Source organism: Dipodomys merriami, unplaced genomic scaffold (assembly GCF_024711535.1).
Source record: "Dipodomys merriami isolate MVZ:Mamm:240054 unplaced genomic scaffold, mDipMer1.0.p SCAF_5, whole genome shotgun sequence".
Classification (NCBI taxonomy): Eukaryota; Metazoa; Chordata; class Mammalia; order Rodentia; family Heteromyidae; genus Dipodomys; species Dipodomys merriami.
In genome coordinates this window covers 78,615,809-78,643,274 of record NW_027206068.1, presented here as the reverse complement: position 1 = coordinate 78,643,274, position 27,466 = coordinate 78,615,809, and the positions used below count along the sequence as shown (strand labels likewise).

The 27,466-nt window shown below is 45.7% G+C and overlaps 1 protein-coding gene across 11 annotated transcripts in view; it reads left to right on the top strand.

The window, feature by feature from the left end:
• The window catches only part of Lmbr1 (limb development membrane protein 1), a 125,892-nt gene that overhangs the window by 74,539 nt on the left and 23,887 nt on the right, over positions 1–27,466 (top strand). For 9 of the 11 annotated variants that reach the window (XR_011366974.1, XM_069997181.1, XM_069997178.1 and 6 more), the window contains 4 exons: positions 3,122–3,194; positions 19,571–19,651; positions 23,662–23,738; positions 24,816–24,893. Coding sequence is in view for 10 of the 11 variants with exons in the window: in XM_069997181.1 (XP_069853282.1) it covers positions 3,122–3,194; positions 19,571–19,651; positions 23,662–23,738; positions 24,816–24,893 (309 nt within the window). In the remaining variant the exon portion in view is untranslated. The remainder of the gene's footprint in view (positions 1–3,121; positions 3,195–19,570; positions 19,652–23,661; positions 23,739–24,815; positions 24,894–27,466) is intronic. The other 2 variants (XM_069997176.1, XM_069997173.1) reach the window with 2 other exon arrangements.

The following is a 27,466-nucleotide window of genomic DNA, read 5'->3' as shown; positions in this document are numbered from 1 at the left end:
GACTCCTCAGGCCCCCTCCTGCTTCAGCCCCCGTGGCCTCTTGGAACCCCACTTGGGCGTCCCCTGGGGTCCCTGTGTGCCCCGCTCCAGGTGGAGGCGTTGAGTTCTGTCTCCCTGTTGTGAGCTCATTGAGGGAAATGCTAGTTTTGATTTGCTTTTGTTTGTAAAAGCTGGTCTCTGTTGGAACTTTTAATCTATGACAACTTAAAAAAGTAAGATCTAGGGCTCAAGGCGTGGCTCAGAGGCGAGCTGGGCTCCCGCGGGCCAGGCTGCGGCTGCTGGCGGTTCCATTTTTGGTGTAAAGTTCTGTTAATGTTCTGGCCTGCTCCTGCTGCTCCCGCCAGCCTTGCATGTCTAATGTAAATGAGAAGACAGTGGCAACAGGGAGCAGTATCTTCAAGTGCTGATGGATGCCCCACAGGAGCTGCAGACTCAGCCTACGTAGAACCCTAGGATAACTTCCGTATCCTCAAAGTCTCAGTGATGCTTGTGCTGTGTCTTGTTCCTGACACATGGAAACAGTGGGCATGTGGGGTGATCAGTGTTCGCGGCCGTGAGCCGTGAGCCCCGCGTCTGACGCGCGTTCACCCCGCGTCCGTCGTGCTCTCATTCCCAGCTGAGCTGGTGTAGGGAGTCGGCGCGCAGCCATGGGCGGCTGGGCGGCTCGGAGGCGCGTGCGTACCTGCAGCCCCGGGCCTGGACGGCTCGGTCCCGCCGCTCACCTGTGCTTTTCCCAGGCTCTCTTCCTCTTGCTAAGTTGGCCTAGCAAGAATGCTGGACAAGACTTTTCCTCACTGGAAATCATCTTTGTTTCTCTGACCTTTTGTAACCTTTTACTTTAGCCTCTGCTTGACATTTGTCTTAATCCTGAAGTTGTCTTTTGAATTCGCCTTACCTTTCCTGCTGCCCTTTGAGGTCAGGGACAGTATTCTCTGGATCTTAGCCGCGCCAGCCCGCGGCGGGGGGGGAGCGCGGCCTGGACGGTGATGGAGGGGTAGGCTGAAGGGGAGCCGCGTCCGCGTGCCTCTCTGGCCTCTCGTCAGCTGTGGGAACAAGTATCTCGTTAAACATTTTGAACAGTCATGTAAAGATGAGTTTTTTACATGTTAGACCTAAATCTTTTAAAAAGGCCATTCCAGTTCTGTCGCAGGACAGGATGAGGAGCGTGGGGGGGGTCGCGTCGCCCCGCGCGTCCGCTCCCTTCCCCGCTCACTGCCCCTTTTCCACACTGTTACTGTAATGGCGATGCTCAGAGGGGGTACAGTTAGATAAGGCAGGTAATGCGCACGTTTCCTCCTCCACTGCCCTTGGTCCTGTCAGTGGGCCTGGCTCTTGGTACGTTGGGCCCACGACACATTCCCACAGGCAGCACTCCTCGCAGCGTAGTGCCTTCGTCCCCTCCCCTTCCATTCCATCACTCATGCGAACTAGTCTTTTGTCTGTTTAGGCTTTCTGAGGTCGAGGTGATGGTTTGTCTACTCAGTGGTTAGTTCAGGGGTAGGCCGCCGGGTCCATGCACACTTGTGGAGAGACTGGAGTTAGTGAGCTGTTTCACACACATTTCCAGATGAGGACTGTGCGATCTGGGCTGATAAGGTGCTCAGACCCAGGGACCTTGTCCTTAGCCTACCAATCCCACATGATTTATTTTGCTGGAAATTTGGGTTTGGATGATAGAGAACATTAGTGTCGGCTCTGGGCTTCTTTGATGTTTTCCCTAGAGGTAGGAAGGTAGAATCTCACTGAAGAATAGCTATGATGGCAAAAATAGAATTAAACAAATTTTAGATTTGATCAGTTTTGAAGACAGAGTAGATAATACTGTACCTTTATAACTGGTGATTGATTAGTGAAGTTTCTTTCTTTCTTTCTTTCTTTTTCGTTGGTCATGGGGGCTGAACTCTGGGCCTGGGCACTGTCCCTTAGCTCTTCAGCTCAAGGCTAGCACTCTACCATTTGAGCCACAGTGCCACTTCCAGTTTTTTTTTTGCTTATGTGGTGCTGAGGAATCGAACCCAGGGCCTCAAGCATGCAAGGCAAGCGCTCTACCACTGAGCCACCTTCCCAGCTCTAGTGAGGTTTCTTGTGTTTTTTCTTTTTTGTTTCTGTTTCTGTGATGAGAGGCTTATCTGTAACCCATCATTTCCCAGTGTGGGATAATTTTTATAATACCAGTTTTGGATACTCATGAAAGAAAGACATATTGGAGTAGTAAGATGTTGTATATGAAGATGACATAAATGGGATGTTGTACATATCTCTAATGTACTGTATAGATTTCTTGGTTTAGACATTATGTTGGCAAATATAAATGGAAAAACAAATGTTGGCCTAGTTGACCTATTCGTTCTAGTTCTAAAATAATGGCTTGGGGACACACACACACACACACACACACACACACACACACACACACACACACACACACACACACACACACACACACACACACACACACACACACACACACACACACACACACACACACACACACACACACACACACACACACACACACACACACACACACACACACACACACACACACACACCCTCTAGCATCTTGGTCATTTACAATTCATGCTCTTGTTTGCCATTGGGACCGCAGAATTCTTAGTGTAATCTTTTAAACTCTAAAACTATCCAATTTAAGTATGTCGATTTTTCAGTGAAGTTTTGATGTATTTAGATACTAAAATGCATAAATATATTAAGTATGTGAAAAAGAGTTTAGAGACTTTCGGGGGCGTTTTTGTTATTTGAATGAAAACATTATATACAATAATAGACCAGCTGAGTGCTTGTAGCTCACACCTGTAATCCTAGCTACTCAGGAGGCTTGAGATCTGAGGATTGTGGTTCAAAGACAGCCCAGGTAGGAAAGCCTGTAGAACTCTTATCTCCAATTAAGCACCAAAATACTGGAAGTAGAGCTGTGGCTTAACTGGTAAGGCATCAGCTTTGAGCTAAAAGCTCAGGGATAAATAACACCAAGCCCCAGGACTGCCCCCCTCGCCAACTCCCCCCAAAAAACGGAAGAAATAGACCAAAGGCCTAAGCATTTTAATAAGTGTGGATTTTATAATGTTACATTATTGAGTAGTTTTATCTTTAAATTTAGATTCTTGAAGACCTGGATGAGCAAATTTATATTATTACCCTGGAAGAAGAAGCACTCCAGAGACGACTCCATGGTACTTGTGTATCGTGTCTTTATAGCGATTGAATTGAATGGACAGATAATTGAGTAATAGGTGCTTCATGGGACGGGGACTCACCAAAAGGCTGATGGAGATGAGCGGTGGCCAGCTGGCCAGTGACCCCGGACCCCCCTCCCCACCCGACCCCCAGGCAGTGGTCACTGGGGGCTGCAGACATCCACCCACAGCTCCTCGGCTGATCCAGGCTGGCCTCACTTCTCACCCCTCCCTAGAGAGGATGTGGAGAACGCTGTGGCCTGGGGGTGTGACCAGCTCTCAGCTCTCCACCAAGTAAGCAGGGCAGACCCTCCGAGTCTGAGCGACTGTTCATAGTGGGCCTCCAGTGGAGAACCAATGAAGAGAAGAGTAATAACGTTGTTTAGGAAAATTTCCTATAACTTAATCTGAACTGCCTCTCCCCAGATCGCATTATCAATATCTAATAATATTTGTGAGTGACAGTTCACCACCAAGATGAGATGATCAATATCTAATTACATTGTCAATCATAATTCAAGAATGTGTAAATGTGAAGAAATACACCCACTTTCTTCAACTACAAATAGTAAGCTTAAGTTTTCAACCAAAACTTGTTGATGATGTTTATAGGTTTATTCTCAGGTCAAAACATTTTGTTTTCTGTGTATTCTAGAGAATGTTAGTTGGTGACATTGTACACTTTGATGCAGGCCAGCTTTTGGACTTAAACCACCTGTGTCTTTCATTTTTATTAAAAGCTGTATTTGCCTTTCAGAATTACAAACTTGAATCAACATCTCAGCTTTATGGGTTTATTGTAGTAGATACTGTGATAAGTTTATCTTTTTTGGGTAGTTGTGTCATTGTGCAGTAAGCGAGCCAGCTCTGCAGGATTGGGAATCTGGCGGGATTGGGAATTGCGGCTGCCGTGCTCGCGAGGAGCACGCACACAGGGACAGGCGCAGCTCCAAGAACGAGCAACGCCTCCAGTCATGTCGTCTCTCAAGTGTCGCCACACAGGGAGCCTTCCTGGGTCTACGACACCGAGAAGGAAACTCTGGCTATCCGGTTATCCATGTGACAGAGCAAAGCTCAGTGCGAAGACAGACCCCACCGCCAGCGCTGACACAGTGTAGCCGTGGTCTGCCTTCCCAGAGGCCTGGGAGGGGAAGCGGAGACTGCTAAGGAGAAGGCGATTTACACCATTTGGTTGGCCAAGCATCCTTTGAGACTCTTCTGGCTGACCTGTCGGTTTCTAAAATCGTTTCAGTGATGCTTTTGATATTTGCTACTGGTTAGTCATTGTGAGCTGTTTTAGGTGAGAAATAATAGGTTACATAAGTGATTTTATGTCAGAATTGACTTTTTTTTTAAGTACTGAAATTTCGAGTTTGGGATCTTGGGCTTGGTATACAGGCACTCAACCCTTAGGCCCAAACCCCAGTCCTTCTCTGTTCTAGTTATTTCTCTGATGAAGCTTTGGGTTTTTGTCTGGAGCCAGCCTTGGACCCTAGCTCTTTCCTTTTCAGATAAGATCTTGAATTGGACCACAGTCCTCTTACCTCCTGGGTACCTAGAGTATGCCCAGCTTACACATGGGCTGCTCTTAACTTGTATTAAAAGTTCTAAGTTTCAGTAGAGTTTATTGATTGAGGCATGCAGGGAGAAAAAAGGAAAAAAGTTTTGTGATTTGTTAGTTTTAAAAGAAAGTGTGGAAGTAGGATGTTAGTGTGCCACAGCACCTCCCTGGATTTTACTGGTGTGTATGCCAGTGAAAAGCCAGTCCCGGGGCTTGAACTCAAGGCATGGGCTCTGTCCTTGGGGTTCTTTTTTGCTCAAGGCCAGTGCTGTAACCACTTGAGCCACAGCTTCACGTCTAGCTTTTTGGTGGTTAATTGCAGGTAAGAGTATCAGGCTTTCTTTCTTTTCTCTCTTTTTTTTTTTTTTTGTCGGTCATGGGGCTTGAACTCTGGGCCTGGGCGCTGTCCCTCAGCTCGTCAGCTCAAAGCTAGCGCTCTACCACTTGAGCTATAGCGCCACTTCCGGTTTTCTGGTGGTTTATTGGAGATAGGAGTCTCACAGTCTCTCCTGCCCGGGCTGGCTTTGAACTGCGATCCTCAGATCTCAGCCTCCTGAGTAGCTAGGATTACAGGTGTGAGCCACCAGCGCCCGGCTCTAGAGTATCAGACTTTCTTGCTTGGGCTGGCTTTGAACTGGGATCCTCAAATCTCAGCCTCCAGAGTAGTAGAATTCTAACTAGAATTCTAGGCATCAGCCACTTCACCTGACAAAAATGTGTTTTGTTGTAGCAATTATTTTCTATTTTAAGTTATGAAACAAAAGGTTTTAATTTTTAATCTTGTTTTTTGAAAGAAATATAGAATAGGGAGAAAGAAAGCTTCTTTTACCGTGTGTAAAGCCAATTTATCACTGAAGTCAAGGGTTCTAATGCTAATAAAAGTGGAGCGTGTGGGAGTGTGGCTCATTTTACAGTTACCTGAGAAACGTGACGCTTCAGAGGGGTGAGAGGTGCTGTCCTGTGGGAACAGCACTTTTTTTGGGTCAGTTGTAAGACTTGAACTCTAGGCAGCTTGGGCACTATCCCTGAACTCTTGCTCAAGGCTAGTGCTTTACCATTTTGAAAAGCAGCTCCACTTCTGGTTTTCTGGTGGTTAATTGGAGATAAAAGGAGAGTCTCACAGAAATTCCTGCTCAGGCTGACTTTGAGCTGTGATCCTCCTCAGATCTCAGCCTCCTGAGTAGCTAGGATCACAGGTGTGAACCACCTGTGTCCAGTTCGGGCAGCACTTCTGTCTCAGAGGTAGGATCAGTTGTGGTAGCTGTTCTGTTCCTGGAGTTGAATTTTCAAAATTACCAGGGTGGCTGTGTCATAGAGTGCTTGGCTGGCACCACCAAGGGTCAACTACAAGAGAATAATTGTGTCATACAGAGGGTGTCCTAAACACTTAAGGAAGAGAAGCAGAGGACTAGGGTTCTGTGTGCTCCTGAGCAAGACCAACTGTGGATGTCCATATTTGATGAAGGTGTTTTTGTTGTTGTTCTTTGTGCTCCACCAGCATGTGTAGGGTGGGGAGAGGCCTGTAGAACTCCTGTGTCCTGGCAAAACTCCCACCCCTTCCTGTGCCTGTGTTTGCTCCGAGCACTGGCCTCCTCTTAAGCACAGAAGAGTCAGACCTCCTGCACCTGTGTCTGCCCAACCCATTTTGGACCCAGAATTTTCTGCTTTTCCACTAGCTCCTACAGCTTCTGCCAGCCTGCTTAAAATCAAGTTAACCCGTCAGTAAAACCCAGAGTCTCAGCCTCCCCTTCTTGCTCAAGGAAACTTGGACTTCTCAGCACTGTTCTTCTCCGTGCCTTTCCTGGAGTGGCACACTTCCCCTTGTCTGTCCCCCCCCCCCCCGGTGTGCACCCTCCTGTCCTGTGATTGGGGCTCTGTTCACTCCCCCCCTCCTGTGATTGGGGCTCTGTTCACTCCCCCCTTCCTGTGATTGTGGCTCTGTTTACCCCCTGCCTACCCCCCCCCCCGTCCCCACTTCACCCCTCAGTGCGCTTCATTATTATCCTGCACTGTGTGCTGCTCTCCAGCACTCCAAATGCTCCCCGCCCCATCATCCCCTCTGGTCCCCATTCTCTAATGTTCCCCCCCGACCATGTCTTTCCCCACCATTTCTACTCCTCACCCTTTTCACTGTTCCGTCAGCCCATGTACTCTTTCCCCATCGTCCCTCCAGTCCTCATTCCTGATCACCTACTCTCCCTCATCCCTCTCTGACTCACTCCTGCGGTGGGGGGCCTTGTTCCTTGCCCACTGCCTTCCCAGAGCACTGCAAGCTCCAGCTCCTTCTCTTCTGGTGGTCTGTCTTCCTGTTGTGTGGTCTGGGCCTTGTCCTTAGCAGTAGCTGCTGCTTCTGGCACCCCTCAGCCATGCTCTGGTTTTCCATTTCTGTCCTCCATTTCCTATAGTTCTTCACCATAGGGCTCCAATAGTCCGCTAGCTGGGAGCTTGTCCTTACTACCCACCCATTTCCTCACACCCACTGCTCAGCTTATATCTACTCAGGCCACTGGAATCAGGGCCTGAATGCGCCTACGCTCCTTATCCTGACTCCTGGTGTGGACTTGGTCTGGGCTGTGGCTCTACCTACCTCCTTCTGCTCCCTGCAGGCCTTCCTGGTCCTGCTGCCTGCCTTCTTCAAGCATGTGACTAGGACCTTGAATCTGTAGATAAAACTTCAGAGTCTCGTGGATCACGTTTCTTTACCTCCTGAATAGCTGGGGTTCAGAGGGACAACCATACCTTGTTTTTGGGAATGTAACATTCCACGTATCCAGTAGCTTTTCCTAGTAACTTAGTGGTCATCTTTGCTGTTTTTTCTCCCCCTGTGTTCACAGCATCACCTCTTTTCCCTCCAGTAGCTTTTCCTAGTAACTTAGTGGTCGTCTTTGCTGTTTTTTCTCCCTCTGTGTTCACAGCATCACCTCTTTTCCCTTCGGCTTCTTTGCACTCACCGGTTTGCAGTCCCGTCCCACATCCAGTTTTAAACGCCATCTGTTAACTGGCACAGGACCCAGCTGCCAGTAGCCTTTCCCTGTGGGTGTTCAGTGGGTATCTTAAACACCGTGTCAGTGCCACCCCAAGACACGGCTCCCTAGCTCTGCGTCTGTTGCTGCAGCTCACCTCCGTAGGGCAGTGTCTGAGCGCTCAGGCTGAGCGCTCACAGTCTCTCTGCAGAGCGGCTGACTCTGGCTTTCGAAGCGTCCTGGAAGCTGACTGTCCCCACCGTACTGCCTCCTCTGGACTGAGCTCCGTTGCTCTGTGGTGAGGCTAATCTTTGCAGTAGCTTCCTAGTTGGTCTCCACGTGTCTGTCTCTGAGATGAGGCGTCTCCCACAGTCTCCCCACTGCTCCCCTCGCAGAGCCTCTTCCCTTGAAGCGTTTGTGCAGTTTCCCTTCTCTTTCTTCCAGATCTTGGCCTCCGAGCCCGTGGTGTGGGACATCCCACCCCATGGGTGAGCTGTGAGCACGGATCCGAGGTTGCTGAGCCTGCTGCCCCAGGCCCCTGCCGCCCGCTCACTGGCTGCAGGGAGCCCAAGCATCCTTCCGCCCAAGCACCCGCCACGGGAGCTGGGGTTTGTTAGCCCTCTCCACACTATGCTCTTGACCCCACCTTGTTAGATGTGCGGCAGGTGTGCGGGCAGGTGTGCGGGCAGTGGTGCAAAGAGCATAGGGCAGAGAGCTGTCGTTTTACTATAGACTTGAAGAGGAAAGGGAAGGGACATTTGGTGAGGATAAAAGACAGGATCTCTTCGAGAATGTGGAGGAAGGACAGGCAGGGCCGTGGTCGGCAGACCAACCTGAGGGGCAGCATGAGGTGATTCCCTGCGATTATGCCCACAGATGAGCAATCTCCTGCCACTTCTGCTGTGGGATCCCGAAGTGGGGGTCAACAGAAAGTCCCATTACATTAATCGTGGTAGACGATCTTTTGTAATTCCTTCCCAGTAAGGATACATGTATCATTAACATGCTTAAATGTTTAAGTAATGCAGCGGCATTAATTGAAATAATTAGCCTTAGTGTGCATATAGCCCATGGGTGTACTGGGTAACTTTAGAAGTATCCTAATGAATAGAAATTATTTTTTGTTATTTAAGTTCAAAACCTCCACAGTTCTTTTCATGTAATTTACTTAAAAATATTGTAGCCTTTGAACTGAATAGTTTGGTTTTGTTGGATACTATTTTCATCTTCATGATAAAAAGTTGGTGTATCGTTTTTTGGTAGCAGTTACTTTCCTGCCTGATTCTAATCTTTGAACAAAGCCTTTCCCACTAAAACCTGTATTCATTATTCCTAAGAACACAGAAGAGGTAGTTGTTTCATTTTTCCTGAGTTTCAATACCGCCAATGTTCTGAAAAGTGAAGGGTTGGGGAATAGCGAGACACACCCCGTCCAGCCATGTCCCCAGCCTCAGCCCTCTGCTGACCCTCCGGCCCCATCCAGCCAGGTCCCCAGCCTCAGCCCTGGGTGACCCTCCGGCCCCGTCCAGCCAGGTCCCCAGCCTCAGCCCTGGGTGACCCTCCGGCCCCGTCCAGCCAGGTCCCCAGCCTCAGCCCTGGGTGACCCTCAGGCCCCGTCCAGCCATGTCCCCATCTTCAGCCCTGTGCTGACCCTCTGGCCCCGTCCAGCCAGGTCCCCAGCCTCAGCCCTGTGCTGACCCTCCGGCCCCGTCCAGCCATGTCCCCAGCCTCAGCAGCCCTGTGGTGACCCTCAGGCCCCGTCCAGCCATGTCCCTGTCTTCAGCCCTGTGGTGACCCTCAGGCCCCGTCCAGCCATGTCCCCAGCCTCAGCCCTGTGCTGACCCTCCGGCCCCGTCCAGCCAGGTCCCCAGCCTCAGCCCTGGGTGACCCTCAGGCCCCGTCCAGCCATGTCCCCAGCCTCAGCCCTGGGTGACCCTCCGGCCCCGTCCAGCCAGGTCCCCAGCCTCAGCAGCCCTGTGGTGACCCTCCGGCCCCATCCAGCCATGTCCCCACCTCAGCAGCCCTGTGGTGACCCTCAGGCCCCGTCCAGTGCCGTGGTCAGTACTGGACCACACTGGATCACGCTGTTGGCAACCAGATTGAGCTCAGGGTTCTATGAAGACACCACAGGCTTTTAACATGAAGGCTGTCTTACCGTGCATTGAATCTGTTTTTCATGAAGCAGAAGGACAGGTTAATTACTGGAGAAATGCTGGAGTTTGGGAAATTCTGTTATCTTGGGAGCAAAATGTTTTCAATACCACATTAGTTTTTCAGCTTAAGAATAAAGCTGGGAAATTTTGCCTTCAGCTATTAGTTTTCCTGAATCCAAAGAGACGGGCGGGGCAGGATCAAAAATACTTATTTGATCAAAGTTATTGGCTCTGAAGGTATTCTTCCCTGTTAAGAAAGATGAAAGGTGTTGTTTTTATTGCATGCTAGTAACAGTGTAATTTTGAACTAATTGGTGTTGAACTGCCAATCACCTGGGGGGAATGCAAATAGATACTCTTACAATTTCCTTTGAGGTAGTGAAATCTTATGTCGGGGCTGGAAGAAAAACAGAATAATACCGTTAAATTGACCTTAAATGAGCTGCTTTGTGGTTTTCTTGGAGAATCCCTTTTTATTTTTCATGACTTGTCCAAACAGGTTTGTCTACCAATTTGACTTATTGACTAGACAATGCCGACATTAAACATTTTAGATTTATTTTGAAATAAAGTAATGATAATACAGTTTTAAGGATATTTTCATTTTCCAGTGCAACTTAAGGCCACATAGTTTCAGTGTTTGTGTGTAGATCATCATGATTCTATACAATAGCCACCATCTCCTACGGTCATTTATAAGAAAATACTCTACAAAAAGCTTAATATTTTTATGTAGGTATTATATTGCCATGTAATAAAGTATGGTAATATCTTGAAAAGTGTGTTGGTTTAGATGAATAAAAGAATGACTTAATTGAGGTCAATAAAACCCATTCTTGATTTTTCTGTGGAAGCCCAGTATTCACCTACTGTGTGCCTAGAGATGGATCATCTGAAATAAAAGCACAACATTTCAGAAATGTTACTTCTTTTATTCTCCTTGAAATCGAACTCTGAGTGGTCTAGACATTTGTGCTGAGCTGTGTAGAAAGAACCACAAATAGGCGCTGTGTAGATAGATACATAAGTAGGCGCTGTGTGGACAGACTCACAAATAGGCGCTGTGTGGACAGACTCACAAGTAGGTGCTGTGTAGACAGACCCACAAGTAGGCGCTGTGTGGACAGACTCACAAGTAGGCGCTGTGTGGACAGACCCACAAGTAGGCGCTGTGTACACAGACTCACAAGTAGGCGCTGTGTGGACAGACCCACAAGTAGGCGCTGTGTGGACAGACTCACAGGTAGGCGCTGTGTGGACAGACTCACAAGTAGGCGCTGTGTAGACAGACCCACAAGTAGGCGCTGTGTACACAGACTCACAAGTAGGCGCTGTGTACACAGACCCACAAGTAGGCGCTGTGTAGACAGACTCACAAGTAGGCACTGTGTGCGTTGTGTAGACAGACCCACAGGTAGATGCTGTGTAGACAGACCCACAGGTAGGTGCTGTGTAGACAGACCCACAGGTAGATGCTGTGTAGACAGACTCACAGGTAGGCGCTGTGTGGACAGACCCACAGGTAGGTGCTGTGTAGACAGACTCACAGGTAGGTGCTGTGTGGACAGACTCACAGGTAGGTGCTGTGTGGACAGACCCACAGGTAGGCAGTGAGTAGGCAGAGCCTCTTGATTTTGTTTAGCTTTAAATGTTAAAATGATCATTTAAGCAGATGACAGAGGTAGATTGCATCAGGTCATGAATATGTTGCTTCTTGGTTGGTGTTTCCCCTTTCGTCACTTCCCCTTTCAGAGTCTATGGCTGTATTATTGGCAGCAGTTGTACTGTCTATTCTGATGTCCTTTCCTTTCAAATTCTGTATACTTATTAGATTTTTTTCTAGCCTTGAACTAGTTATTGGAGTACTACTTCTTTACAAGTATAGGGAATGAAAGGTAATTTAGAATTATATTTCTAATTAGTGACATATAGAAGTTGAATGAGTTAATTGCAGATACACATAGAATAATGTATAAATAATAGCGATAAGGAGTTAAATATACTTATGGAAAGACTTAAATTGTTTAAATTTAGACCAGAGATACTTGAAACCACTCTACCATCTTTCATAAATCTTGTTAGATGGAAATGTTCATTAATTCTGTAACTTGATTGCTTCCTTTTTTGCTTTGGCTGCCAGAAACTCAAAACTAAGTTTGTAGCCAGACTATAGTAGCATTGGGTCACAGTACTTGAGTGTCTGTGTATTATGTTTGCTTTCAGTCTCTTAAAAATATGTTATATAGTTGCAAGCAGAATGAGTAATGAGTGTGTGTCAGTGCATCTGTGATCACAGGTTCTTCAAAAGACAGTATAGAGGATTTCTCTAGTAACAGTGAGGAAGGAGAGGCAGAGGGTGCAGGCTTTGCTTTTAAGAGACATGGACTGAGACTGTGATTTCCTGGGCTTTTGAGTATATTCCCTTGGTGGGGTTCCTGGTACCCCTTGCTACGGCTCTGCCTGCCACTGTCGACCTTGAATTGTTGGGCTGAATCTCCGTGGCTTGTGCCTCGTCCCAAAGACCAGGGATTGCTGAGGCCCGTGGCTGGTGGGTCCTTGCATTTGGGACTGTCGGACAAGGTATGAAAGAGATGACGGAGGACAACTGCTCTTGTATAGTGCTGAGTAAGGAAGACCAGGATGATTATCTGAAACAAATGGCTCCCACTTGCATTAACGGTTAATAGGAGAGACGGCTAAGAATTTGTATTTAGCTTGCAGAAGTAATAACATTAAGGTGTCAGCAGTACAGGACAAGACTGCCAAGGAAATAAAAAAATGAAAAAACTCGACAGAAGAAAAGGTAGTGCTTAAGGTAGACAGGACAGTGATCCTCTGATACATCGTTCCTAGCGCCCAGTTCCTTAAATGACAAGACCGGGCTTGGTAAACACGGCTGAGGTAAGACCTGGTAAGGCCTGGGAGCACAGTGAAGGACTGAGGCAGGAGGGTTAGCGTTGGCAGTGGCCTCAGGAGCTGGAGCTGATGAGACAGTTCGCCCTAGTGTCCAGAAGGAACACAGTCCCACTGACCCTTTGATTGTCGGACTTCTGGCTTCAAAAACTGCAAGGAAAAAAATCCCCAAACTCTCGTTTCAATCCTCAAGCTTTATGATAATTTGCTGTAGCAGCAGTATGAAACTTAGTATAGTCCTTCTGAAAGTTAAATGAATTATTTGGTAGATCAAGTGGAAGAGCGACCAAAAGCATAAACACAAGGAAATCATATTAAACACAAGACATTGATTACAGAAGTAAGACATTTAACGTAAATAATAGGCATCTAGAAGGAGGAAAAAGGAGAGAGAGAAGAAGGTAGATAAGTAAAAAACTGGGGGAAAATTTCAGTGAGCTGCAGAAAGATCTGAATAAAGATGAAAAGGTCAGAGAGTCTGGGGCAAGATTAAAAGGAAAACTGTAGATGTGTGCCCATACATGTGTGTGTGTGTGTGTGTGTGTGTGTGTGTGTGTGTGTGTGTGTGTGTGTGTGTATTTTGTGGTGGTAAGGATGGAATCCACAGCTATAAGACTGTGTATGCTTTGCAAATGCCCTAAACTTCTGGGGCAAGATTAAAAGGAAAACTGTAGATGTGTGCCCATACATGTGTGTGTGTGTGTGTGTGTGTGTGTGTGTGTGTGTGTGTGTGTGTGTGTGTGTGTGTGTGTGTGTGTGTGTGTGTGTATTTTGTGGTGGTAAGGATGGAATCCACAGCTATAAGACTGTGTATGCTTTGCAAATGCCCTAAACTTCCAACCTAAAACATAAAATTAAAAAAATGAGGACCTATCCTATATGATTCTTGAATTCCAAAAATAGAAAATGCTGAGCACCTGTGAAAACTCAAACTTTCACAAATAAAGGTTACTTGCACAGGCAAAAGAGATCAACATGGTATTTCCCATTTGCATCTTGCTGGGGGTCACTGAGTAATATCTGCATGTATGAGCAGAGGATGAGACTGTTAGAAATCACATGTTCCCAAAGAGGTCATTTAGCTATTAGGACAAAACAAGCACTATTCATTTGTTTATTTTATATCTGTATACTTAGTACCTAATTTGTGCTTGGCACTGGTGTAATTTCCACACTGAAGGAAAAGTTTAGCAATAGTTTTGAACTAAGTCTCATCCGTTGAAGAAGTGGGTGGGAAAGAGTGAGAAAATGGTTAGATATAATTGTCCTTTTTCACCTTGGCAAGGTAAGTTACCCAGAAAGGTGTTCTGTAAGAGTAGGAGTAGGACCATGTAACATTGGTCCTAGGAATGAGATGAGGAAGAGAATAAATAAAATTCTACTAGAAAGAAAAAAAAGAAGAAATGAAGAACAAGTTACATCACGTTGAAGTTCCAGAGCTACTTGAACGAAGGACCACGTCTTGGTGTGCCGGTCAGACGAGCCTGCGGGTGACACAGGCTAGCCTCCTGACGTCGCTGCCGAGCGGCTGGGAAACCCACTTGGGAACTTGTTTGCGAGAAGGCAAGCCTAAAAGCATGAACATTTTGGAGGAGAAAAATCAAGACGCAGTTTTGGAATTTAGCAAATGAGTAAAGCGTGGAAGTTGTCGGTGTAGCTGACCCAGTGAAGCTGAATCCGAAGTCTCCTGTGCCCAGTGTCCCTGGAGTACCCCAGAGCCCCAGAAGGGCGTTCCAGATGACATGGTGAGAGCTACACCAGGCAGAGTGCTGGGAAATCCCGTGCTGAACTGAGCTGCACATCCTTCTGTCCATTCAAGCTACCAGACGCCTGCCTCTCCCGTCTCAGCAGCTAAGTGAGGATCTGGGGTACAGTTAGTGTGAGAGTTCAGGTAGACGGAACATACAGGTGCCAGCTTCCTTTAGTGGACAGGTAGAAGGAAGTGAGGAGGTCTTAGTTGGAGTATCTGTCTAGCCTGAGAGGAAAACTCTACAGGGCTGATAATAGAATGTCAGCTTCTCCTACAGGAAATCTCTTGTCAAGCTCCACCCATACAGTTTTGAGTTCCAAAGCAGCATTTCTATTGCTTCATTTAGAAACGTAAGTAGACAACTAAGGCCTTCCAGCATGAACAAATCAAGAAGACCACGCATGAAGGCTCCATATGCATGGGAGAATATCTAACGATGCATTCCTACAAGCTGAGGTCACATCACACTCAGAATATCTGGTGAGCAGAAAGGAATTATTGGAAGTTAGATATAAGAACATGGAAGAAGCTGGGTACCAGTGGCCCACGCCTGTAATCCTAGCTGCTCAGGAGGCTGAGATCTGAGGATTGAGGTTCAAAGCCAGCCCTAGCAGGAACGTCCAAAAAACTCTTGTCTCCAATAAACTACTCAGAAAACCGGAAGTGGCACTGTGGCTCAAGTGGTAGAGTGCTAGCCTTGAGCAGGAAGAACTCAGGGACAGTGCCCAGGTCCAGAGTTCAAGACCCACGACCGACCAAAAAAAAACAATTCTTCCAGAAAATGACAAAAATAGGGAAAACAGGAGAGAAGAGTTAAGAATGTCAGAGAACCACTTAATGATACTATGAACCATCCACATAACAGGAATTCCAGGTAGAAAGCAAAGAGAGAGCTCGCCTTGAGCTGAAGAGCACAGGGACAGCGCCCAAGCCCAGAGTTCAAGCCCCATGACTGACCCCCCCCCCCCAAAAAAAAAAAAAAAGCAAAGAGAGAATCAGGAGAAAAAGGCAGGAGTCAAAGCATCCCTTGTGCTCAATGCAGTTCATGAAGATGGATTCCCAGGAGATGACACGGGAGGACTGAGTAGCAGACATTTATGGAACAAGACTTTCTGCAGACCTCAGAAGCAACTCCTCCAGCTGGGGTGATAGTGCGCATACGACATGGTTCTCCACGGGTTCTGCGCCGAGGCTTGGCTTCCAGCTTTAGGAGGTGGGGCCTCCTGATGGTCTGTCCTCAAAGGACATTTTGTCCCTTGCCTCCTCTGTGCTTCCCGGCTGCCAGGGCATAAGCAGCTTCTGCCATGAGCTTCCGCTGCCACCATGCCCTGCCTGTGTCAGGCCCGCAGCAATGCGCCAGCTCCCCCGGGACCAGCGACTCCCTGCCTGTGTCAGGCCCGCAGCAATGCGCCAGCTCCCCCGGGACCACCATGCCCTGCCTGTGTCAGGCCCGCAGCAATGCGCCCAGCTCCCCCGGGACCAGCGACTCCCTGCCTGTGTCAGGCCCGCAGCAATGCGCCAGCTCCCCCGGGACCACCATGCCCTGCCTGTGTCAGGCCTGCAGCAATGCGCCAGCTCCCCCGGGACCACCATGCCCTGCCTGTGTCAGGCCCGCAGCAATGCGCCCAGCTGCCCCGGGACCAGCGACTCCCTGCCTGTGTCAGGCCCGCAGCAATGCGCCCAGCTCCCCCGGGACCAGCGACTCCCTGCCTGTGTCAGGCCTGCAGCAATGCGCCCAGCTGCCCCGGGACCACCACCTCTGAAAGCACAAGTGAAAACAAATCTTCCTGTAACTAGTTCCTCCAGATACTTGTCACAGTGACAAGAAACTAATACAAATGGTTTCTGAAAAATTGGTGTGTGTGTGTGTGTGTGTGTGTTTTAAGAAAAATCCAAATTTGGGACTTGAACTCGGTACCTGACGCTTTCACTCACTGGCTACCACTCTTACTAATTCAAACCCCCTAAATTAATGTTCACTTGATAAATTCCATCTATGCTTAATTTCAAGTAATTTTCTTTGAGTCATCTTTTCTTAGCAAGCCGCTAGAGCTAGGCACCACCGAAGCGAGGAAAGAGCCATGCAGGAAGAGCTGGAGAGGGCTCTGCGGAACAGGTGTCTGTGAGCGCAGTGGCCTCTGGACCACTCAGGAGTGCAGGAGCTACTATTTGTGGGGCTTGAACTCAGGGCCTGGGCACGGTCCCTGAGCTCTTTTACTCAAGGCTAGCACTGTACTACTTTGAGCCACAGCTCCACTTCTGTTTTTTGAGTGGTTAATTGGAAATGAGAATCTCACAGGGACTGTTTTGCTTGTTCTGGCTTCAAGCCACAGTCCTCCGATCTCAGCCTCTCGTTATCTAGGGATTACAGGTGTGAACCACCAGCATCCAGCTGGAGCTACTTCCTTAAGAGGCTAAAGCTCACAATATAACCAAGAGAAAGTAGAGATAATTGGAGTTTGAATTAATGATAAATGCACAGGAAAATAAGGCAGTTAAAAATAATTTCTCATTCTAGGAAGCCGGGTAGAATATTGAGGAAGAAAGGAAGATGGGTTATACTTGGCCTTGTGGATAGAGTTTGTGTTGAAATATTATAGTGTAGACATAGAACATCAATCTAGCCAAAATTACCAGTGCGTCCTATTGGGAGAAAGGACTGAGTGAGGATTAGAAAGTGCAGACACTTTTGCCTCCTGTCCTGTAGGGAAGGTGCAGGCAGAGCTCACTGCTGGGAACTGAGACATCGTGGCGAGAGAACCCAAGGACCACCAACCCACTGGGAGGCAGCCATCCTTGGTCGGCAGGATTAGGAGCGCGGCAGGCATGTAACAAGTCTGAACAGCGTTCGATGCTGAGCTATGTGTACACTCTGTTCTGATAAAGATAAAACTTAAAAAAACCCACTGATCGCAAAGGCAAATAGTAGGAAAGGTATAAAGCGAAGTCTATTAGCTGTTATACTGAGTGCAAGTACTATATTTTACCCCGTGTAAATGGACTATTAAAGAACAGAGCTAATCAATGGGTTGTTTAACATGCATAATTTTTGCTTCAGCTGCTGTTTGCTCTTTCTTCCAGTGAAGCCAAAATCTTTGCAGTGTTCCTGTTAGATAAGATCTAGGGAACTGCTTGTCAGAAGTTCTCTGCTTTTCCTGACTCGGAAGCCAAAGTTGCTCCTGCCTGGACACTCTGTGAGGGCGGAGCCTGCCGGGCAGATGGTGGAGATGGGAAGTTTTGTGCTGTCCTTGGAGCTCATGAATTTCTTTTTGGGTTTAAGTGGAGAGTCAATTTCAGTTGCTTATCACCAGTGAATTCTGATACAGCTTAAACCTATCCTAAGATTCAATGGGTCAAGAAAAAGTATACAGTTTTTAATCAACCATTAGGAAAACAACATTGCATCATTTGCAAAGAAATGAGTTAACCTGGGAAAAAATTATGTTAAGTGAAGTCAAAGACAAAGGACACATATTTTCTCTTATATGTGGAAGCTAGAACTAATTTATAAATGTACAAGAAAACATACGAACTGTATGCAAGCGCACACAAATATATTAACCGAAATTTGCTGGGGAGAATTCAAATGGTGTAAGTCCTTAGAAAAATGAACTCACACTCCAACAAAATGAATACCAGGAAACTAGTGTGACAAAAGCAGAGGGAAAGGCACAGACCAGCGATTGAAAGGAGGGGTGCACACTGCTGTACTAGTCAATGGTAGCCTGTGAGGTTAAGAAAATTTAGGGGAGGGGCAGATTGGGAGGTACGGGTGAGGAACAGGCAGCGTCAATCAGGATGCATTGCACTTATAAAACGATTTTTTGAATGGTAACTAAGTCCTTTGTACAACTGTAATGATTATATTTTGCTAGACAAAAAAAATAGATTGATCTGGAGAAGGGAAACAAAGCACAAAAAACAAAAACGGAAGTAATTTACCGTCATAAAATAGAATGTCAGTTGTAAAGAATTGGATTATTTTTAGCCGTACAACAAAGTAAAACTTCAGTAGCTAAATATACATTCATAATGAAAACAGGAACTCTCAAATGTGAAGGAATCCTAAGGAGAGCACATTTGTTTTGGGGAAATTTTAATTCTTCTGTTTCAGACTAACAGAGAAAGCAGGAAAAATAGGAAGATCCTCATGTAGATTGTGGAGAGGTTAAGATCTGACCACTGGCGTTTAGGGAGATGCCTGGCGAACTAACGAAGGTCCCAGAAGTTGGCGTTACCACATGCAGTGCAGGGGAAGATTTTGAAAATATCCTTCGAAAGCTATTATGGAAATATACATTATTGTAGTAATTTGAGTTATTACAGTAGGTGGTAACATTTTGGGACTATAACCTTTAATTATGTCTTAAAATTGTAAATGCTCACATCTTGTGACTCAGCAGTTTGAATTTTGAGAATTTGCCTTACAGACATAACAGTATGAAAACGCCGTGGCTCTGTAACCCATTAACATTTATCATACCACTTAGAGTAGCAAAAATTGAGGAAAGCCAGAGTGTTCATAAGCGGAATACTTTGGAGTAACACTATACTGCATGCATCCTGTGAGCGTGCTCCAGAGGCACGGGGCGGCCCTGTCCGTGGAGGTGCCAGGGCAGATGGCAAGATGTGCCCTGTTGGACCTCATTTGTAGAAAACACAAACCAAACCCAGCAGTGTAGACATGAGGCGTGAAGGTGAAGAGACTGTGGACTGTTGTCCTGTGAGGAGGGCGGCGTGGAGAAGAGAGCTTTTGTGCTGTGACTCCTTGCTTGTCAGCTTGCGTGAGGAAGAAAAGACAGTAAGGGTTTTACCAAGGCAAGAAGTTTCGTAGAAAATGTGACTTATAATCAGCAAGAATGTGGTGGTTATAATAGTAAAGATGTGAATGTACTTTTCTGTAAGACTCTCAGCTATCAGATTTTGCAGTGACGTTTCAGATTTTAATTAAATAACTATGCTGTAAAGTACTAGAAGTTCTGTGTTATGCTTCTAATTTTTTTTTTTTTTTTTTTTTTTTTTGCTTTGGGTAGGGCTGGCTTCACCAGTGGAATTCAACATAACAGAGCTGAAACAAGAACTTGATAATGTAAAGATTCTGAAGGCAAAATTAGGTACTGTACTTTTGTTCGTGCTTTCTGTATTGTCTTGGTTTGTTATTAAAGAATTTACTGTAGTCTAGAAACTAGAAAATTTGTGAAGCTTTTAGTTTATATTAGAAATTTTTGGTCTGGGTAAGGTCTTTGGGAAGAGCGTATGTATTCATTCATATTCTTTGTATAAATACAAAACAAAAACTCATTTCCAATGAAGTAGCAAAAATAAATTAAAAATAAAAAATATTTTTCCCAAGATGTTAATTCTGGTTAAAATACATAATTCTATTTATCTATAAAGTCTATTCTATTTATTCAATTTTATTCTATTTATCTATAAAATCTATTCTATAGATTTATTTGTAAAGTATAAGGATGCATTTACTGCGCCTGACCTTTTTCAATTTTATTTTTTCCTTATCTCCAATTAACCACCAAAATGCTGGAAGTGGAGCTGTGGCTCAAGTGATAGAGTGCTACCCATGAGCACTGAAGCCAGTGCCAACATCTAGGCTCTGAGTTCAAGTCCCAGGACCAGCACACAAAAAAACAAACAAATAAGCAAGCAAAGCAATCCAGGAGCCAGTGGCTCACACAAAACCGAGTTTGTTGAGTCCAGGTGATTTCAAACCCTAAATCTCAGATCTCAGTTCCTGAATCGCTTTGCTTACTTGCTTGCTTGTTTGCGGACTTGAACTCAGATGCTGGCACTGGCTTCGGTGCTCAAGGGTAGCACTCTATCATTTGAGCCACAGCTCCACTTCCAGCATTTTGGTGGTTAATTGCAATGAGGAAAAAGGTACCCCTCTGTATATTACCTTTATAATAAAAATAAAAAAATAAAAAAAGTTAGGCCAGTAAATGCATCTTTATACTTTACAACTAAATCTCAAGTAGCTTACCTTGCCTTAAAAAAAAAAGAGTCTCACAGACTTTCTGTGTAGGTTGGCTTTGAACTGAAATCTTCAGATCTCAGCCTCCTGAGTAACTAGGATTACAGGCGTGAGCCTCAGGTGCCCAACTAAGATAGCTTTGCTTTTTTAATTGTTACAGGTTGATAGGTAAGTCTGTTTACTGTTACTATTCCATCTTCAGAAGTGGAAAATGTAATTATGTTTGGGTTTTTTGTTGTTGTTGTGGTTGTGGGGCTGAACTCAGCCTGGGCGCTGACCCTCAGCTCTTCAGCTCAAACCTAAGCGCTCTACCACTTGAGCCACAGCTCCACTTCCAGCTTTTTCTGCTCATGTGGTGCTGAGGAATCGAACCCAGGGCCTCATGCATGCAAGGCAAGCACTCTACCACTGAGCCACCTTCCCAGCCCTCCTAAGTTTCTTTTGCTCAAGGCTAACACTCTACCACTTGAGCCACAGCGCCACTTCCAGCTTTTTCTGCTCATGGGGTGCTGAGGAATCGAACCTATGGCCTCATGTGTGCAAGGCGAGCACTCTACCACCGAGCCACCTTCCCATCCCCATGTTTTTAAAACGCATATGTTCAAGTTATTGTCATTTCTGTAAATGACATGTTGTCCAGAAGTTGTTTCAGTCCTCCTGCTCTTGATGGATTTCAACAGTGGCTTCGTCTTTTGCTCGTATGAATGATGTTGCTATAAACACTCTGTGTGTATCTCTTCGTAGAGGATTTTTCAGGGCATATATTGGAGATTGAGCTGGAGGATTGTTGCACATGCGCATGTTCAGCTTTTTAGGCTAACGCCAACCCTTCCTGGTGTTTGTATCGTTTCCAACCCCGCGGGCCCGCAGCAACGTGTCTCATTGTCCCGCGTCCGTGCTGACACCGGCCGCATGGGGATTTTAAACATCTACTGGGTTGGAGAATGGAAAATGACGTTTCACTTGTCTGTTTCTGTTTTACCTTTTTGCGCTCTCATTGGCTTTTCCATCACTTCGGGCACACTTGAGCCACACCTCCCTTTCCATCACTTCGGGCACACTTGAGCCACACCTCCCTTTCCAGCGTTGTGCTGATTACCTGGAGACAAGAATCTGGTGCATTTGTCTCCAGAGCTGGCTCTGATCCTGGTCCTCGGGGATTAAAAGTGTCAGCCTCTGTTCCAGCTCAGTGGTGTTTTGATTGGTTGATTTCTGGTTTGTGTTTCTAGTGCTCTTGTAGCCGCTGCTTGAGAAACACTCATGGGGGGGGGGTTGTCTTACTTCACTCAAATGTTCATGCTAATACTAATTTTGCCTCTGAGAAACTTGGTCTTAACAGCGTTTTTACTGTGTCTTTTCTGTCCCTCTTCTCACCCTCTTAGCTACTGAGATGTGGAAGGGAAAGTAGTCTTAGTGTCAGGTTCATGTCTTGTCTTTTCTTTTCTTTTTTTCTTTTTTTGGTCGGTTATGGGACTCAGGGCCAGTGCGCTGTCCCTCAGTTCTTCAGCTCAAGGCAAGTGTTCTACTACTTGAGCCACAGCACCACTTCTGGTTTTCTGGTGGTTAATTGGAGATAAGAGTCTCATGGACTTTCCTGCCTGGTCTGGCTTTGAACTGCGATCCTCAGATCTCAGCCTCCTGAGTAGCTAGGGTGACAGGTGTGAGCCACTGGTATCCGGCTTGTTTTTCTACCTATAGTTAAAATGTCTCAAATTCTGGCTGCCGTGGTAGCCTCAAACCTAGTGTTGATCTCCCTAGCTCTGCCAAGTTTGCTGTGTTTTGCACAGGCTTCTGCGTGCTCTCTCAGCCCCCCGGTCCATGTGGACCGCACGTTGGCAGGGCCGGCAGGGGAGGTGGTGTACGTGGCTGGGCTCTCCTCTCTCCCTATCCCATCAGCTTCTTAAAGGCTGCTGCCTTGGTCACTCTCTGATAGATTAATACAGATTGCTTTTTAAAAAGTTTGATTCCACTAGGTGCCCGTGGCTCACACTTGCAATCCTAGTTACTCTGGAGACTGAGATCTGTGAATTGCATTTCAAAGCCAGCCCGGGCAGGTAGGTCTGTGAGATCCTTATCTCCAATGAGCCGCTAGACAACCACAAGTGGTGCTGTGGCTCCCTGTGGTAGAGTGCTAGCCTTGAATGGAAAAGCTCAGGGACAGTGCTCAGGCCCTGAGTTTCAAGCCTACAATCAACAACAGCAACAACAAAAAGTTTAACTCATTTTTTCCCTGTAGCATGGGGTTGGTGTGGTTAGGGCCACCCATTCTATTTTTATTTATTTATTTATTTATTTATTTATTTATTTATTTATTTATTTTTAATTTTTTTGCCAGTCCTGGGGCTTGAACTCGGGGCCTAGCCTCTGTCCCTGAGCGTCTTTTTGCTCAAGGCTAGCACTCTACCACTAGAGCCACAGCGCCACTTCTGGCTTTTTCTGTGTATGTGGTGCTGAGGAATCGAACTCAGGGCCTCATGCCTGCAAGGCAAGCACTCTACCACTGAGCCACCTTCCCAGCTCCACCCATTCTAACTTGCAGCATTTAGAAAACTCATGTTCATCTGTGGGACTTGAGTCTAGAGCAGATTTTTATTCATTATTTTATTCACTCAAATATAGACTCATATAAATAGGTACCTCTACACAAAATGCATTATATCTATATTTTTGAACAATATGTTAACAATATCTTTCATGGAAAATGTTTTTTTTTTTTTTACCAGTGCTGGGGCTTGAACTTGAAGCCTCGTGCTCCCTGGGCTGCTTGTCTGCCTGGCACTCTGTCCTTCAGGCCATGCCACCATGCTGGCTTTTTTGCTGCTTATTTTGGAGGTGGTATCTCAAGGACTTTCCTGCTTGGGCTGGCTTTGAACCAAGATCCTCCAGACCTCAGCCTCTTGTGTAGCTATGATTACAGATGTGAGTTACTGGTGCTGAATTGTTTTTATGCTGAAATTTGAAGGCTCTTGGGATTGAGCTGATTAATTTAGCAAACTGATTTTAATAGTTTGTGAAAAAAATATGTTTTTCAAAAGAGAATAATGCACATTGCTTATACCACTATGGGATGAATTTGTGTCTGAAGTTGTGGAAATTGCTGAGATTTTTGTTTAATTCTTTTTTTCTTCCACACAGAGAGACGCAAAAAGGCTTCAGCATGGGAAAGAAACCTGGTGTATCCTGCTGTTATGGTTCTCCTCCTCATTGAGACCGTAAGAGCCTACTGGACTGCTTAAATAAAACATGACATTTTATTTACTTTAGCGTATGAATATAGCAGCTTCCTCATTTAAGTAGCTGCCAGGAAGGTGATTTTTCTGTCCACAGGATTAAAATCCATCTGTCCACATCTGTATTTGTGAAAATTTAGTAGTACAAATTAGAAATGAATGGTAGTTAGAAAAGGTCATCAAGATTAACTATTTCCTGGTGAAGCAAGAACTTCAGCTTGTGTCTTATTGAAAATTAAAACAGAGAACCTGTGGAAAGATAATAAATTACACTGTTTAATAAGTTCTGACAATATTACACCTTTGAAGTCTGTGGAGTTGTGAGTTTCCAGTTGGTGAGGCCACTTAGTAAATGGATCTGTTTTACTATCTTTTAAAATAATAATAGTAATAATAATAATAGTAATTTTTTTTTGGTCCATTGTAGGGCCTGAACTCTGGGCCTGGGCACTGTCCCTCAGCTCTTCAGCTCAAGGCTAGTGCTTTACTACTTGAGCCACGGCACCACTTCCAGCTTTTTCTGCTTATGTGGTGCTGAGGAACCGAACCCAGGGCCTCATGCATGCAAGGCAAGCGCTCTACCACTGAGCCACCTTCCCAGCCCTATAATAGTAATTTGCATGCCAGGCACTGGTGGCTCATGTCTATGATCCTACTACTCGGGAGGCTGAGAACTAAGGATTGCAGTTTAGAGCCAGCCTAGGCAGCAAAGTCTGTGGGACTCCAATCTCCAGTTGATCACCAAAAATGCTGCAAGTGGAGCTATGACTCAAGTGGTAGAGTGATATTCTTGAGCACAGAAGCTCAGGGACATCACCCAGGCCATGAGTTCAAGCCCCAGGATGGGCAAAAGCACGCAGAATAATAATAATCTGCAAAGTCTTTGAGTTTATTCTAGGATTTTGTATATAGGGACTTGGTTGTATATGTAGAATTTTGATCTTGTCTCCCTTTCCTGTATTTTGAAACATACATTTGGTTACTTATGCTGAAGTAATATTTGTATACTGGCAAAACTACTTGGACACTAAGAGCTGACAGCTTACTTTTCTATTGCAGTCCATCTCGGTCCTCCTGGTGGCTTGCAATATTCTCTGCCTGTTGGTTGATGAAACAGCAATGCCAAAGGGAGCGAGGGTAAAGTAAATGCTTTTAATGACCTTTGTTTGCAAATGTCTGTGTCCCCATAGATGGTGAATGTTTCAAGTAAGTGAAGACATTCACCTCTCTGCATGTGAGTACTTCAGGATCTGTGAATGTCTTTCTACGAAGAGCTTTCACCTTACCCATGAACTACGTTTTTGTTTCTATTCTTTTCTTTTGGATTATCTATATGGCAGAGTGTATTTTGATTTTACTGAAATTTGTCTAATTCTTCTGTCGTTGTTGTTGGTTGTGGGGCTTGAACTCGGCCTGGACACTGTACCTGAGCCTCTTTGTGCTCAAGGCTAGCACTCTACCACTTGAGCCACAGTACCACTTCCAGTTTTTGATGGCTACTTGGAGATAATAGTCTCACAGGGACTTTTCTGCCTGGGCTGGCTTTGAACTGTGATCCTTAGATCTTAACCTCCTGAGTAGCTAGGATTACAGGCGTGAGCCACCGACGCTTGTCTGTCTTTGTAATTTTTTTTTGTTGTTATTGTTGTTTTTGTTGGTGTTGGGGCTTAAACTCTGGGCCTGGGCGCTGACCCTGAGCTCTTCAGCTGAAGGTGAGCGCTCTACCACTTGAGCCACAGCGCCACTTCCTGTCATTCTTTAAGAACAATCAAGCTAACATAGAGTCCATGAAGAGCACAACAGGAAGACGGTGGGTGTGTGAGTGATCATGTTGTAGCTGTAGGTTTTATGATCTATGAAGGGTGGTCAGATGCACTTCCTTCTTGTTTAAGAATTTATTAAATTCTTTCAGTGAGCCTCTTTGATTACACTTTCCCTTTGTATTTGGCATACTTGGTGTGTTTTTGAGACGGGTTCTGTCTGTGTAGCCCGTGCTAGCCTCAGTCCTGTTCTTCTGCCTTAGCTTTCCAAGTGCTGGGAGTATGGGTGTACTCGGCTTGGCACACATTTCTAGATGTCTCTGGTAAGTTTTGGTGTTTGAATTTTGACATTTAATGGTATTTTTCTTTTTTTGTTTTTGTTTTTGTTTTTTTTGTCAGTCGTGGGGCTTGAACTCTGGGCCTGGGCGCTGCCCCTGTGCTCTTCAGCTCAAGGCTAGTGCTCTACTACTTGAGCCACAGCTCCACTTCTGGTTTTCTGGTGGTTTATTGGAGATAAGAGTCTCACAGATGTCCCTGCAGGGGCTGGCTTTGAACCGCAATCCTCAGGTCTCAGCCTCCTGAGTAGCTAGGATGACAGGCGTGAGCCGCCAGCGCCCGACTTTAATGATATTTTTCTAAGTCAGCAGTTTTACTATCCCACTTAGGGATGACTTTACATGGAAGACTTAATCGCTTGTCTCTGAGAGTCAGACAATGTGTCTTTTTCCGTCACCATTCTTCTTAGTGCACAGCAGAGTAACTTGTACCGTGAGGGATGTTCTACGCGTCTGTGAATTGATAGATCACCTTACTCTGCTATGGGCTTCCCGTGGGACAGAATACTCCAGAATATTTTCTATTCTGGCCAATATGCATTTGTAGGGAAGAAAAAGTGTCTTTTTCTTATTGTATAGAAAGTTCACAGTAAAAGGCAGATTAAAAATAGACAAGTTTATTTAAGTGATAAAACTCCTCAGAAATGAAACCCTAAAGAACGAGGCCAGTGTGTGTGTATGTGCATGCTAGTGGTGGATGGCGTAGGCTATGTGGTGAGACCTTCTGTGCTCTGGTGTCCTGCAGGGAGGTGCCCCTCCCTCAGCCAGCCGCGTGCACCTCCGCGAATCTCCTGGCCTTCCTCCTCCCTTGAGGGCGGCCTTGCGAGGCGTCTCCAACGCTGAGGTGCCAGCTTTCGGGCTGTCTGTCCTGAACTCGACCACCTTCTGTAGCATCATTCATTTCTTCTCTGATCAACTCTTTGCCCTTACTTTGTTCATATATGGAATTTCCCTGGCTGTTCTTATTTTTTATGTTAAAATGCATATAGTGTATATGATATTATTTATTAATGTATTTCTTATTAGGAAAACTATACATTTATCTCTTGTATTATCATTTATGCTGAATAATGGAATAGTCATTCATATTCAGAGAGTTCTTTCAATCATTCATGATGAGTAGTCTTTGAAATGTTGTTCCAACTTTATTTATTTATTTATTTATTTATTTATTTATTTATTTATTTATTGGGTCCGGTCGTGGGGCCTGAACTCTGGGCCTGGGCGCTGTCCTTCAGCTCTTCAGCTCAAGGCTAGCGCTCTACCACTTGAACCACATTGCAACTTCTGGCTTTTTTTTTTCTGCTTTTGTGGTGCTGAGGAATCGAACCCAGGGCCTCAGGCATGCAAGGCAAGCGCTCTACCACTGAGCCACCTTCCCAGCCCTGTTGTTCCAACTTTAGTTAAGAATATTTTGCCTGTTCTTATTTTATAAATAATGCCTTTTGTGTTTTCTTTTTAAAAAGTTAGGTAAAGATAGCTTTTGAGATTGGTATGTATAGGAAAAGTTAATGCTTTTACTTTTTAAAAGTGTGTTAGTAGTTCCATCTTTTGTGAGTTCTGAGAATAGGGAAAAGGGAAGGGAATATGCAGTCAATGTGTTTCTAAGCACAGC